General features: G+C 33.7%; 1 protein-coding gene across 7 annotated transcripts in view; it reads right to left on the bottom strand.

The window, feature by feature from the left end:
* Positions 1–5,440: 5,440 nt before the first annotated feature.
* LOC129943113 (mitogen-activated protein kinase kinase kinase kinase 5) overlaps positions 5,441–14,333 on the bottom strand; it is a 206,567-nt gene continuing 197,674 nt past the window's right edge. For 3 of the 7 annotated variants that reach the window (XM_056052347.1, XM_056052352.1, XM_056052353.1), the window contains 7 exons: positions 11,363–11,951; positions 11,171–11,291; positions 10,743–11,099; positions 10,232–10,678; positions 9,934–10,155; positions 9,742–9,868; positions 5,441–5,632 (listed from right to left, as the gene is read on the bottom strand). In XM_056052347.1, the coding sequence (XP_055908322.1) occupies positions 5,533–5,632; positions 9,742–9,868; positions 9,934–10,155; positions 10,232–10,678; positions 10,743–11,099; positions 11,171–11,291; positions 11,363–11,951 (1,963 nt within the window). In that variant the 3' untranslated portion in view covers positions 5,441–5,532. The remainder of the gene's footprint in view (positions 5,633–9,741; positions 9,869–9,933; positions 10,156–10,231; positions 10,679–10,742; positions 11,100–11,170; positions 11,292–11,362; positions 11,952–14,333) is intronic. The other 4 variants (XM_056052350.1, XM_056052354.1, XM_056052348.1 and 1 more) reach the window with 3 other exon arrangements.

Genomic DNA, 14,333 nt, shown 5'->3' with positions numbered 1-14,333 from the left:
AAATGCGTTTCCGAATGTCATTAGCGTTCGAAAATGGACATTTTATTTTTACACCAAGAGAGGTAACGATTGCAATTCGAAGGTCGTTTTGAAAGGACACATTTTACAGGGTACGAATTGAATATCAGATTCGAATATGATTGGCTTTCGAAATGCATTACCGAGTAGGGCCAATTAGTCCAGTTAACAAAGGTTTTCACCCAAACAAAAACCCAACAGTTTTGAAACTTAGCAAAATTACTAAGGAATGTGATGACCCAAGAAAGGTCCCCAAGAATCCGACATGAGCTCTAGCGGCAGTTAAGAGAAACAAGGAGTTTGTTTCCTTTTTGTCCGTTTATCTTGAAAACTTTTTGTCGTATCAAAAAATATTGTTCCACAAAACTAAAGCTCATTAAATTTTATAAAAAAAAGCTTGGATGAACATTTTCGTATCTCCTATAGTTTATAAAATATATCTAGCGGCAGTGAAGAGAAATATACGGCTTTTTTCGGGTTTATCTTTAAAACTATTTGTCGTATCAAAAAAAAATCTTCTACAAGATTAAAGCTTATTAAATTTCCGAAGAAAAAAAAAATAGTATAAGGCTTTAAATAACTCCTTGATGAAAATTATTTCCTTTTCTGGTGAACAGAACATTAACATCTCCTTCTATCACGACAACGTTTTCAGTCTTCACAGATTTTTCTATTGAAGTTTGAATAATTATTAGGTCAGCATCATCTGGTGCTTCTCTCATTTCTATTCCTTGGTTACAAAGTGCCGTGGATAGAAAAGGTATCAATCTAGACCTATTCTTTTCGTTAGAAAGAATATCTATTTGATTGATGTTTATCACTGGGCAGGTTCAGACGACATAAGGGACTTGAAAGTTAGGCAAGTTTCTAGTATCTAATTGGCCAGCTGCCAAAAAACAGCCTTCCAATTAAGGCTATTTTAATGGAAAGTTGACTGGAAAGTTAGTCGAGATAAATCTGCCTAACTATTAAGTCAAGTTCACTTCTATCAAAATGATAGTTGATCATGTTTTTCTATTTAACTAAAAGCTGAACTTTATTACTCAATGATTAATTTATTGTCCTTACAACTTCATTTAATGCTTTCTGTCAAAAGAAACCTTGCCAATTTGGAAAAGAAATAAAAATAAGCCCAATCAAACAAACATTATATACGAAATAACTAATATTTCTTTACAGAACAAAATACAAATTGTGGTAGACTTGTAGCTTGCTGAGGAGTGTTTTGTAGACAATAATTTTGTTGCTACTTCTTGCTCTACGAAATTAAAGAAGAGGTTTGCGAAGTAAATTTCTGAATTTGAAATTTATGACACTTGAAAAACTAACTTGTTGCTTTGGTCCAAATTTACGTTTAAAGAATGAAGTTGACAGAAAATGAAGCCAGTTATGTTGCCTGAACCTGCCTACTGTTACATGATCAAATTGAATATCGACTGACTTCTTAAGTCTATATCTTCTATTTTGTTCTGATCTTTTTGTACTGTATTTCAAAGAAGAGTAACCATTAAACATAACAGTACTTAATGTAGGAAAGGCAAATTGTTGAAATATCGGAATCTTTGGGCCACAATACTTTGTGTACTAAGAAGCCACCATCAACAATAAAGTCAAATTCAAGAAAATCAATATTCGTTGTGGATACATATGTCGTTTTCGAATCATATTTTCATCAAAAAATCATTATAGAAAGGGAGCCAACTCATACTCCATATAAGTCTTTAAGTTTTCATCGGACTGCTTACTTATTTTTTGGAATATCATCAAAGGGCCTATTACCACAATTTTACCTCGAAAGAAAGTGGTGGATTTTTTTGCTACAGTTTTACTTCTGAAATTCGTGGGCACACGATATGGCTCATTGCCTGCATGCCTAGAGAATAAGCATTGTAGAAAGTTACTTTATCATCACCAACGATTGACATAATTCCATTTGTAACTGGATATGGAGGATGACTTTGGAACCAATTTGACAGCTTTGCAAGGTCTGTATTATCTCTAATTTTACGTGCCTCTCCAAAATCTTCATGTTGCTCACTAGTAGAAAAAAGAACGTCAATCAATTCTTGGAGTGATTAGCAAATTTCATGAGTAGCAGTCAGCCCTAGAATCCATTTGCTAATAATGCTATCAGTGATTCCACGCCTTAGTGTCAAGCCCATACTCTTCATTCCACGCATTAGAGTTTGTTCAATTGTCTGGTCCGACCACACCCCTGTTGAGATTTGTTTGTAGTTTCTCACTAAAATGGATTAAATGAGGGTTTTGTTTTAGTGCACATAAAGAAGGAGACTAATCAAGGAAATTTCTCGTGAGATTTTGGATCTCCTTTAATTCATGTTGACTTAGGTCAACTTGTTCTATTATTATATTAGCTAAGGATGTGCACGAACTGCTCTAGCGAAAGCTTTTCCTTGCAGCATCTTTTCAAAACATGTTTTCCTTTAATACCGATAGAGTTATTTTACAAACTGAAACAAGTAGGTACAAACAAATTAATATAAAATTTCTTTTGGAAATTTAATAAGCTTTAACTTTGTAGAAGATTATTTTTTTAATACGACAAATAGTTTTCAAGATAAACCCGAAAACCCGAAAAAAGCCGTATGTTTCTCTTCACTGCCGCTAGAGTTATTTTATAAACTATAATGGGTACGAAAATATTCATCCGAGCTTTTTTTTATAAAAATTTAATGAGCTTTAATTTTGTGCAACAATATTTTTTGATACGACAAATAGTTTTCAAGATAAACGTAAAAAACTGAAACAAACTCCATGTTTCTCTCAACTGCCGCTAGGGCTCACGTCGGTTTCTTGAGGAATTATTTTTGGGTCATCACCAGACATCCCTTAGTAAGTGTGCCAAGTTTTAAAGCTGTTGGATTTTTTTTAAGGCAAGTTTTTTCGTTCATTGTCTGGACTATATGCTTTGAATTACTAAAGACACAAATTGCCTTTTACTGTAATTTAAAAGTGTTCTTAATCAAGAGTTTGCATATCAATCCATCACAATTTGTAATTACTTATAATTTGTAGGTTTTTTTGTTCATTTAAAATTACAAGTAATTAAAATATATATTTTTGAAATAAAATTTAAATCAATTGAATATATTTTCAATTAAAATTACTTATGATTGTAATGGAAAAAAGGTCAACTATTAATTATATATTTGTAATTGTAATGAAAGTTAAAATATCCCAACACTGCTGTTCAAAATTTTGTTCAGCAAGCAGAACATTAATAGAAAGCTTTACCGTGCAAAAAGTATAAACTTTAGTCAGCGCCATTCTAAGAGAAATAAACTAAAGGATGTTTTTTTAGATGTAGGGTTTTCAAGAAGAAATAAAACGCAGACATTTAAATGTTATCGCCTAGAATTTATCATTATTATAAAGATGACTATCAGGGATATTATGCTATTAATCGGGGAAAATTGTACTTGAATTTTCACTAATCATTATTCTGCTATTCATTCAAAGTGTATCTGTGTATGTCGGTTACGTCGCTAATGCTGCACGGTATTCTTCTTCACGTGAAAACATTAATTCTATACAAGTCAGATCCGCATAGTTTGTTAATTTTTGTAAGCAAAATGTAAGTGAAAACTAATTTATTGGTAAATTTAGAAAATTTTGTTTTATAAATAAAAAAAATATTAACATTTTAAGGGGAAGGAAGACACTTTTTAACATTTCTCCGAAGCTCTCTGTTTGAGGATTCTCTTAATCCTCTGTTTACAATTGGAATAGAATGCGAAGGCAGTGTGAAAGGGAATTGAATCGGTGAATTGAATATACGATCCACGTGAATAGCATAATAGAGCTTTATATATAAAATAAATTTCAAGCTAGTCGCCAACGTGGCAGGCTTGAATAATTTCCAGTGGAGAGACCTAATTTTCGACCAATTTCTTGAAGCAATGTAGCTGTATGTCGGCAAAACGCAAGGAAATTCTCTTCCAATGCGACTTCAAACAACCACACAAAAATAGTCCAGCAGTGTTAAGTCGCACAATCTTGGAAGCCACACCGCCACAGGTCCACGTAGCTCGATAATGCGCTAGCCAAAAGTGTCTGAACTATTTTGTTGATAATAATTTTGCACGGTTTGCAAACTATTTTCAAGAGCAAGTCTGTTCAATATGATATGGAAAAACAAATTGACCATGTATCAAGTGATAGCTGTCAAAAAGACAAGCTCCTAAAAATGTAGAGTAAATATAAAACTATGCTTCTAAAAAACACCTCTTACTTAAAACAATAAAATTTGGAAAAAAAAACGAAAACTTATATTGGATATTCAAAAAACATAATAAAATAAATTGTTCTTGGTCCAAGAAAGCCCCATTTGCCATACGAAATAATAATAAACAAAAACAAAAAAATAATAAAATTAAAATAGCGATTGTTAATAAAATTTGAAGTATATTGTGTTTTTGAGTTTCTCTTCGAGTTGGAAGAAAAGTTTACATAATGTTTTGTTTATATCAGTGTTGATTTTTAAAATTAAAAGCTTTTAATGAGTAAAAACATTTTTTTTTCGATTTATACATTCTTCTTAATTATTAATTATTTATCAATTTCAATTTCTCTTGTAATTACATATAAGTTTTACTTTATTTTAAATAATATAATTTTTTTTGTTTAATTTATAATAATTGTATGATCATTTGATTTGTTTGTTTGTATGTTTTTTTTTAATCAGAAATATTAATTTAAATATTACATAATTGTAATTGTATGTAATTCATTGAAGAAGTTTTAATAATTTGTAATTATAATGCATTTGAATTTGTTCGATCTAATATTAAAAATATACTTTTTCTTTTTTATTTTATGTTCTTTTAAATAACACATAATATTATTTATTTATTTTTGTGTATGAATATTTTAAATAGTAATTACATTTTTGTTTTGTCTTAGTTAAATAGAATTTTATTAATTTGCGTTTTGTGTTATTTGTTTTTTATTTTTGGAAAGTTACTCAGTTTGCTTATACATAATGTTAATTATGTATTAATTGTTTTTTTTTAAATTTTTTATTTTGTGAGCTTAAAATTATTCTATTATTATTTTAATTAATTAATATATATAAAAAAGAAAAGAAATACTATTTATAAGAATTAGGGTTTCCGGCAAATGGATAACTAGTTTCACTTTTTATTGAATTATTTTTTTTTTATAAATTATACATTCTTTTATTGCATAAATATATACTTTTTATTTATCATTTTGTTAATTATATTATTATTAATTTCTGTAATAGTTGCCTTTGAAAGGTTTTCACTTTTAAAATTGCAAAAGGAAAATAAGAAATTATTTTGAAGATAAAGTTAAAAAATACAACAACAAAAAATAATAAAATAAACTAGGTATCGTATATAAATAATTTAGTTTAATTAAAGTTTGTTTTTATTTTTAATTTTATTTTTTTTTGTATCTAGGATTTCTCCACAATTTAAATTATATTGGTTTAAGTTTTATTGTGGGTTTTCTTTAATTTGTATTATTAATTTAGTAACTGGCTTCGTGCCCTGCTAATATATAGAGGTCGTGTCCTTCGTCACTTCCGAGTGAACCAGTTCTATATAGTTGACTTTCAAGGGCAACGACTCTGTAAATACAAATAAAAATGAATTACAAATAATTAAAGCTCTCAAAGATTAATTTAATCCATAATAATCGCACACTCAAGGGAATTTTAAACCCTCATTATACCAAGACACAGTCGGAGGAAAGGTATAATTCTGAGCTTTTAAAAGTCTAATAACGTAATCGCTTTAGATATTATACAAATTAAAGTGTTTCGAAAGAGACGACTTAGTGTCAAAAATGACACCAAATTCTTTTATTTCGCTCACCACTGAAAGAAAACAAAGATTGTAACTAAATATCACCTTAGCCGATAAACGAAAGGTTTTAAATGTTTTACACCATTGAAAAGACTCATCTATGTCATTTTTAGAACCTAAGACTGTCATCAACTAAAGATACTTGAGAGTTTAGTTTCACATCGTCTGCAAATTGTAAACCATCTGGAATGTTATTGACGAATAGTTTGTAAAGGACAGGTCCTAAATAACTACCCTGAGGCAGGCCTGATAATAATTCAATAAAACAAATATTGATGATCTTTAATTTTAACAATATGTTTTCGACTTGATAATATTTATACCATTTAAGAAAATCAAGTTTAAATCCAATTTTCATAAGCTTTTTTATAAGAATCTATGGTGGACTCTATCGAAAGCTTTCACGAAATCTATATATAAAACATCTACTTGCATTCCTCTTCCTAAAGAAGATAGACAAAAGTTTGTGAAAAGACACAAATTAGTTGTAGAGGAGCCCTGCTGTCTTGGGTCTAAAACATTATTCACTGTGAAATTGATAATGTTAAAAACCAACCTTTCAAAAAGTTTTGGAATCGCCCACTTTTATGTTTTTCACTCTTCTAAAAAAGACACTAGTGAGAAGCGACGTGTTAAAAATAATTTTTAACCAAGTGACATCGCACAAACAATCAAATACTTCTTGACCTGTCAGAGAACAACCAAAATCTTGAATTATATTGAATATTTTTCTAAACTGAACTTATATATTGTGCATATACAAATGTAAAAATATAAAATAAAGGATTTGAAAGGAGGTGGGTGCCCAAGAGTTTTGAATCCCTGAATACAGATATTAATCGGTAAAAAGGAGTATGGTAAAGCATTCCACATTCGCGTAGTACGACTTAAGAACGAATCGCTGTATTTGACAGTATGGACTAGAGGGTATACTGATGAACATTCCTAGAAGCGCGAGTATGACGGTTGAACTGTTTAAGGGGATGAATGCAGCTGGCTATTTCACTAGAGCATAAACCGTTAAAATAACGGTAGAAAAGGATGAGACAAGAAGCATTACAACGATGTTCCCGCGTAGTAAATGAACTTATGAACTTATATTATCACCTATCAATTTAAATGCTCTAAGTTCAATGCTATCCAAGAGGCTTAAGTAAGTTGCAGAAGCACTCCCAGCCCAGAGATGGGAGTTATACTCAAGCTTCGAACATTAATAAGTCTTGTAGATAAAAACCAGATCAGAAGGTGTGAAGCATTTCTTGCATCGCCTAAGGAAACCCAAACAACTTGCGGCATTTTTGGCGACATCGCGTATGTGATCGTTCCACAAAAGGTGCTTGGTGATACACATACCAAGAATATCGAGATGTTCAGTTTCCTCGATGCATGTGCCATTTATGGATAATAGCAGGGGGGGTATATTTCGCTTTAACGATACAAGACAGCATTGCGTTTTCAAAGCATTAAATTCCACGCGGTTTCTTATTCCCCATTGTACAATGCTGTTAAGGTCGGAATTTAATCAGCTTATCATATTTTGTCGTTGCAGTTCCACATCCGAAGAAGAGGGGTGTGAGTCTAAAAACGAATATGAAAAGCTAAGAGCACTTTCGTCAGCGAAATAATGTATTGGACTGGATGTTGTAGACAGGAGATCAGTAATAAAAATGAATGCTGGGGCACACCAGCATTTATTTTATGGACTTTAGACTAGAATCCATCCAATACAGCTTGTATCGACCGATCTGAAAGGTAATTACTAATCCAATGAGGCAGGAATTCATGCAAAACGAATGCAATAATCTTACTTTCTTCAAAACGATGTAAAGATTTGCTCCACTGTTCGGTGAGATGAACCATGAGATCACTAGTGGACCTATTGCTTCCAAACCCGTACTGTCGGTCATTAAGAAGCTTTCGATCTTCAAGATATTTCTTGAGCTGATAATTAATCAGCGTTTTAATGACCTTGACGTAAGTTCAATCGGTCGATAATTAGAGTGTGAGGAAGATTCGCCTTTTTTGGGAATGGGCTGGACAAATGCAGTTTATAAAGAAGATTAGTGGTCTCGAAAACGCTTTGTTTGCAACATTTTGAAACGATATCTTGGAGCGATTCAACGCTACAAACAAGATGTTCCAAGACCCGAAAATGATTCTTGAGTCGGCAATGCGTGCACTAGAACCATTTAAATCATTCGTGGAATCCAAACAAAATGATTTCGATAAATTGGAGGAAGCAGCCAAAAAATGTCAAATACTGATGAATATGTACAATCACGCACCCGCACCAGAACGAGAAATGTGAGAATACGCTCGACTACGGAAAACCACAAGATGCAAATCTGTTACCCAAGGGAAAATACAAAGTATCCGCCTTCATCCCAGTGATTGCTCAGCTATCCGTTTCTCTTACTGAAAGATTGCATTTCTATGAGACTGTACGTTCGAGATTTGGATTGTTGAATCACATCGAGAAGATGGATGCTGTAAATTTGCACGCTGCAGCAGAGGCATTAATGAAAGTGTATACGGATAATTTAGAGCCTATTCTTGGTAATGAGTTTGTTCAATTTGTGTCTTTGATTGACTCACACAAAAAGGAAAAGGATTATGGAACAGATCATTCGCCGGAACTATTTTACTACCAAATTCTCGAAAATCAAAATTTCAGAGCTACATTTCCAAACGTCGAAATTGGATTGAGAATGTATTTGGTTTTGATGGTAACAAATTGCACTGGAGAACGCCTATTTTCAAAAATGAAAATTATAAAAAATAGTCTTCGGGATAAAACCATCTATCGAAGCTTTCTCTCCTGAGCATTGAAAGCGATTTACGCCGTGAACTGGATTGCAACAAAATCATTAAAGATTTTTCGGCAAAAAAGCTCGAAAGGTTCCGTCCGTTAACCCTAAAATTTAATTTCAGACTATTCTTTTTTCCGTTTATATTTATATGTGTTTATTCATTCTAAAGGAATCTACTTGGTTTCACAATAAATTATTTATGGAAAAACTCGAGTGAAAGAAATGGTTTACTTTATTTTGAAAATAATTTGGGGCGAGGGGACCTCCGCTCCCTTATTGCCTCGAGGCCTCTGGACCTCTTAATCCGTCCCTGGGCATAGGTATACAGAAAGTCGAAAAGACACATAACAGGTTGCACAAAACGAGAATTTTAACATTTTCAGTTTCTTTATGCTTTAACGGTAGTATACAGCATTGAGTGTTCGATGACGCACGTGTTAGATTCTTCTCGATTTTTGATAACAATGCGAAAATTTAATGAGCTTTTTATACATGACCATTAAAGATCCACATCCGAATAGCGGTGTTTAGAATCCAAAAACTAATATGTAAAGCTGAGGGTACTATCGCCAGTGAAGTAGGAAAGTGGATGAGAAATCTCAGACCGGAGATAATTAAAAAAAATAAAAAGAGTATAGTGGACAGAACAGAGCCCTGGGGCACACCAGCATTTATTTTGTAATTCTCAGACTCAGACCTGCCAAAAACTACTTGAATCGAAGGTTTCGAAAGGTAGTTTATAATTCAACGAAGGAGGGATTCGTCCAAACCGAAGGCACGAATTTTCGATAAGAGAGCATGATGTCGAACTCTATCAAATGCCTTTGAAATATTAATCACAATTACCATACTTTACTAAAGATGTAAACATTTTTTTAACAGTTCGGTGAGATAAATAATGAGATGACCAGTGGTCATTAAGAAGCCTTATGTCATCGGGATATTTCTTGAACTGGTAAACAAGTTAAAAAAGTGTTTCCATGACTTCGGGAAGAAAGGACGCAAATCACAACATTTATAACTATGGTTCCTGTTTTTTCTTATGACTGATTTGTACTTACTTATCACATCCCAATAGCCTGTATGTTCGACACATATCTTTGATTTCTTGTGTAACTTCGCCATTCCTTAGCGACTTGCCCTGCATGCCGTGCTTATGGAATGCCAAAATACTATCTGGTAGGCAGACTATAAGAAACATACAAATTAATAAATTTTTAAACTTTTATAGTGTTTACGTGTTTTGAACTTACCTATACTCTCGACAGTAAAATCTAAAGTCAATTGTGAGACCATTTTCTTGTGCTGCTTTGGATTGCCTTGGAGCGTTACAATTTGTATGATATTGCCATAGCAAACTAAAATCGCATCCTTCTCCACCTGATGCACTTTAACCACTTTGATGAACTCTCGTCGTGGTACCATTGTTGCGGTTCCATCAAATTCCAAATCATCTGAATGGAACCAACCCGCACCTAATAGATAATGTATAGAGATAGGAAAAACAAAAATAGTAAGTTCAATTGTCTTCTGATGGATCAAAGTCAATACCACTGTTCATGTTGATGAGTTCGAGTCTTAAGCAGCCGTTCATGCCCTTGCGTACACCTGTGCACACAATTGGATATTCTAGCTCAGGGGTGATGATCATCTCAAATACCGGAGTCTGTCCACCATTCTGAACTATATGCCCCCCAATTACACCCGAATTTGATGGCCATTCGCATTGCTTCAACAACATGAATTTATTCAATGGATCATACCATTGCATTAGGAAGATGCCTGAGGGCGTTGCACCACACAAATATTTATAGCCATTGTATGGATTACGGGTGACACAGCATTGGGTGCAACCTTTGGTGTCGGGAACTTTCGTTGTGAGGGCAAATTTACGTGGTACCAGTCTTTCGGGAATCTTATTCATGTGCAGGGAGAAACGGTGAGTTTGTTTGGAGTGTAGGGCGATTAAGTCGTGTCGATAAAGTTGGCAGGATTTTCCTGAAAATATAAAAAAAAATAATCAATTTAATAATTCTAATTTTATGTACGTATGAAAACTAACCAGACAAACTCATTAGAACATCCTTAATCACATACAGCCAAGTTGTTCGTCTCGGGAACAATTGATCAATGGCAGCGTCGTGTAATTCATTCATATTAAGATTGAATATACCCTCTTCGGCTCCAATCAACAAATGCTGATCACGTGTCTCCGGATGGATCCATGATGCTGTACAATGAACACGCAGTGGACAGCCGTTGAATATTTTCGAAAAGCATGCGCCCATATGGACCTTTGGTGTGGGCGGTAGACCATTCGAAATTGGTCGTGGCGGGGTGTGTCGTCTTCGATGGGATCTTTTCGGAGGCACAGGAGGTGTATTGTTGAGTAGGTCTGGTTGGGTTTCTCTTTCTTTTTCTAACCAAACAAAAAATACAGAAGAAAAAGGTTCATGTTAGAAAAGTAAATATATTATAAATTTTGATTACCTTCTTCTTGTGTTCCACTATCACTTAGGCTTCTCGTCCTTGATGATTTACCCATATCGTTGAGTAAACCCATCAATTGGTCCATCGAACTATGTCTTCGTGGTGAATCTTCGACTCCGTTCTGAAACGCACAAAATTGAGATAGTAAATTTCAGATATTCAAAGCAGACTTGAGTTGGGTATAGGACTTACTGTTGCACTCACCTGATTACTTTCATTCCTAAAATCACAGTTATGGCTGCTATTCGCATCGCTACTACTACTCATATAGTTATTGCTGTTACTGTTGGACATATTATTTGCTGTCGTCCTCGTTGCAGCAGTTGCTGCTGACGACGATGACGACGAAGATGCCGATACAGTTGCGTACATACTTTCCAAATTTGCATAGATCGCCTGGGCAGCACTTGAATTCGGGCCATGTCCGTGTCCTAGTCCATGTCCACTGCTGCTTCCACTGCTATTCTCTCGTAGCAACATTTGGCCATTTGATGAACTACTTATATTACTACTACTGCTGGTGCTACTGTTCATGATGGCGTTGGAGGATGGCATCACTGCATCTACAGCGGTTGTTCGCAAATTACTAATCATACTCGTAGATAGTGGTCCGGCATTACCACTAACTCCGCCGCCGCCACCTCCACTAACTCCACCACCACCACCACCACTTCCACTATTACCTCCATCGCTTGGACTAACTCCATTGATGGCCGAATGTGGACACAAGCAATCAGGATTGAGTATATCTTTGGTATTATCGGTGAGTGGTAGGGTTGCTCTGAAAGGATTTCAAGAAGAAGTTTATAATAATTGAGTTATTTTTGAGTGATCAAATTTAAAAGAAAAAACACACTTCTTCTCTTCAACAAATTTATATACAAATTAAAACAAATAAAGACAAAATTAACTAAATTAACAAAAAATTAAGTTGCAAGGAGAAGAGCTGCGATTATAAACCGTTTTCACTCAATTTATTTGAAATTATTAACCCAAAAAAAGAAGACTTTTACCCGAAAATTACAAACTAGGTATACAAATAGTTTTCATTCATGCAATGTGTGTCCTTAAAATTAACAAGCGCAATAAAGCTGTGGATTTGGCTAAACATAAATGGATTACTGATGATGTTGATGATGAGACTTTTGGGATGTTTATTCAATGAATACTGTATTTACACAGAAATCGTGATTTAGGTAGTTACACATTTATTTTAAACCCTATTATTAGGGAACAAAGTAGAACTTATTTAGTTGTTGTTGGAGAAGTTAAATCATGTTGAGGATTTATATAATAATTTTGGTTTAGGATTTCATAAAAGAGGTATTGGGTTCGGTACGGTTGAGTGCCATAACTACTCCTACGGAATACATTTTGAAGATGAGACAGTAGAAATAAAAAAAGCAAACATAAATATTTAAACAATTTGTTTAAACTCCTAAACTGCACAAGAACAAAATGTAAATAATATATGGGATTCAAACTTAAGACTTTTTTTAACTCAGAAACTGGAAATTTTATATAATGTATAAATGTCTTCTGAATAAGAGATGAAGAAGGAGTAGCAAAATGAGATAGCTTCAGGAATACGTACTATCTTGAGTATGCATATTTTCTCTAAGAGTTATTCTCTAAGAATAAAGTCTGAATTTAAACTAACGGATGAACTGAACAATGTTGCATACTAAATTTTAAAAGGAATACTTTAGAAATGCAGTAAACAAAAATAAAAAAGAAGAGGAAGAAAAAATCTTCTATCACTCAGTTGAATATTGTAACGAGATGTAAAGGATAAGGAACATCCAACGGAAGGAGCAATGAGAAGTGCAGTTTTTCTCAGAATGCAAAAAGTTAAACAGCACTTTAATTTCTTAAGTTTACTTAACTTTAAGGACGTATAGAGAAATAAAAAGTCTTTTAGAAGCTCTAAAAATGTCCATATATTATTAAGACGAAAATTAGAGATTAAAGGCTTAATTTCTTCACATTTCGTTGAACTAAATTAAATTTTTAAAAAATTGAACGAAGAGGTGAAAATATATAAAAGAAGCATTTTATTTTAGATTTATTTTGATTGCAGTTTTCAAATAAAAGTACAAAGTTCGCTCCTTACAACGCAACAGGGCTTCTTTAAATTAAACTGATTTTTTGGGAGGTAATTGACACGTAATTGTGTATGAATACTTAAAAAAAAGTTTCGTGGCCAAGACGACTGCTTGTTAATGGCAATCATAGGAAATCATCAGATTTGAACTATTGCTGGTGATGGTGATTTTAAAAGAAACAAATTTGGAGACACTCTGGTCAGCAAAGTTAAGTTTTGTTTTTGTTCCACAAGGCAAACAATACTTTTTTAAAGGTTTTAAATGTCCTAACCTACCTTACTCGTTAAAACAAATAAGTGCTAGCTAAGAACCGTTTGAAACAATAAATGCCGGAATTTCTGAGATTACAACTATCATTGCAGTAGATGTTTCCGAAGTGGACTTCTTTTTTTTATTTCTTTAATAATGAGGAAACACTCAAGGGGATATTACTACCCTTATTATGCAGAGGCACAGTGCGAGCACTAGGAAGAGGAGAGAGGGTTTCAAAGGAGATGTCGGTTTTGAATTCCTGAATATTGCAATGACTAGGAAAGACAGAGTGTGGTAAGGCATTCCACATTCGCGTAGTACGGCTAAAGAACGAATCTTTATACTTGAAAGTACGACCGAAGTTGGACTCGAGGGTATACTGATGAGCATTTCCAGAAGCGCGAGTATTACGGTTGTACTGTTTAAGGGGAGGAATGCAACTATTTCCCTAGAGCATAAGCCGTTAAAATAACGGTAAAAAAAGGTCAGACAAAAGACCTTACGACAATGTCCAAGCGAGGTAAATGATCTTGATGATATTATCATCTATCAATTTAAATGCTCTACGTTCAATACTATCCAAGAGGCTTAAGTAAGTTGCAGGAGCACTAGCCCAGAGATGGGAGTTATGCTCAAGCTTCGGACGTATATAAGTCTTGTAGATAACAGAAAGATCAGAAGGTGTGAAGCATTTCTTGCATCGCCTGAGGAAACCTAAACACCTTGCGGCATTTTTGGCGACATCGCGTATGTGATCGTTCTACAAGAGGTGGTTGGCGGTAGTGCCGGCGATAGGAAGGGGTGTA

Source organism: Eupeodes corollae, chromosome 1, assembly GCF_945859685.1.
Source record: "Eupeodes corollae chromosome 1, idEupCoro1.1, whole genome shotgun sequence".
NCBI classification, from domain to species: domain Eukaryota; kingdom Metazoa; phylum Arthropoda; class Insecta; order Diptera; family Syrphidae; genus Eupeodes; species Eupeodes corollae.
This window is presented reverse-complemented; position numbering and strand designations above follow the sequence as displayed.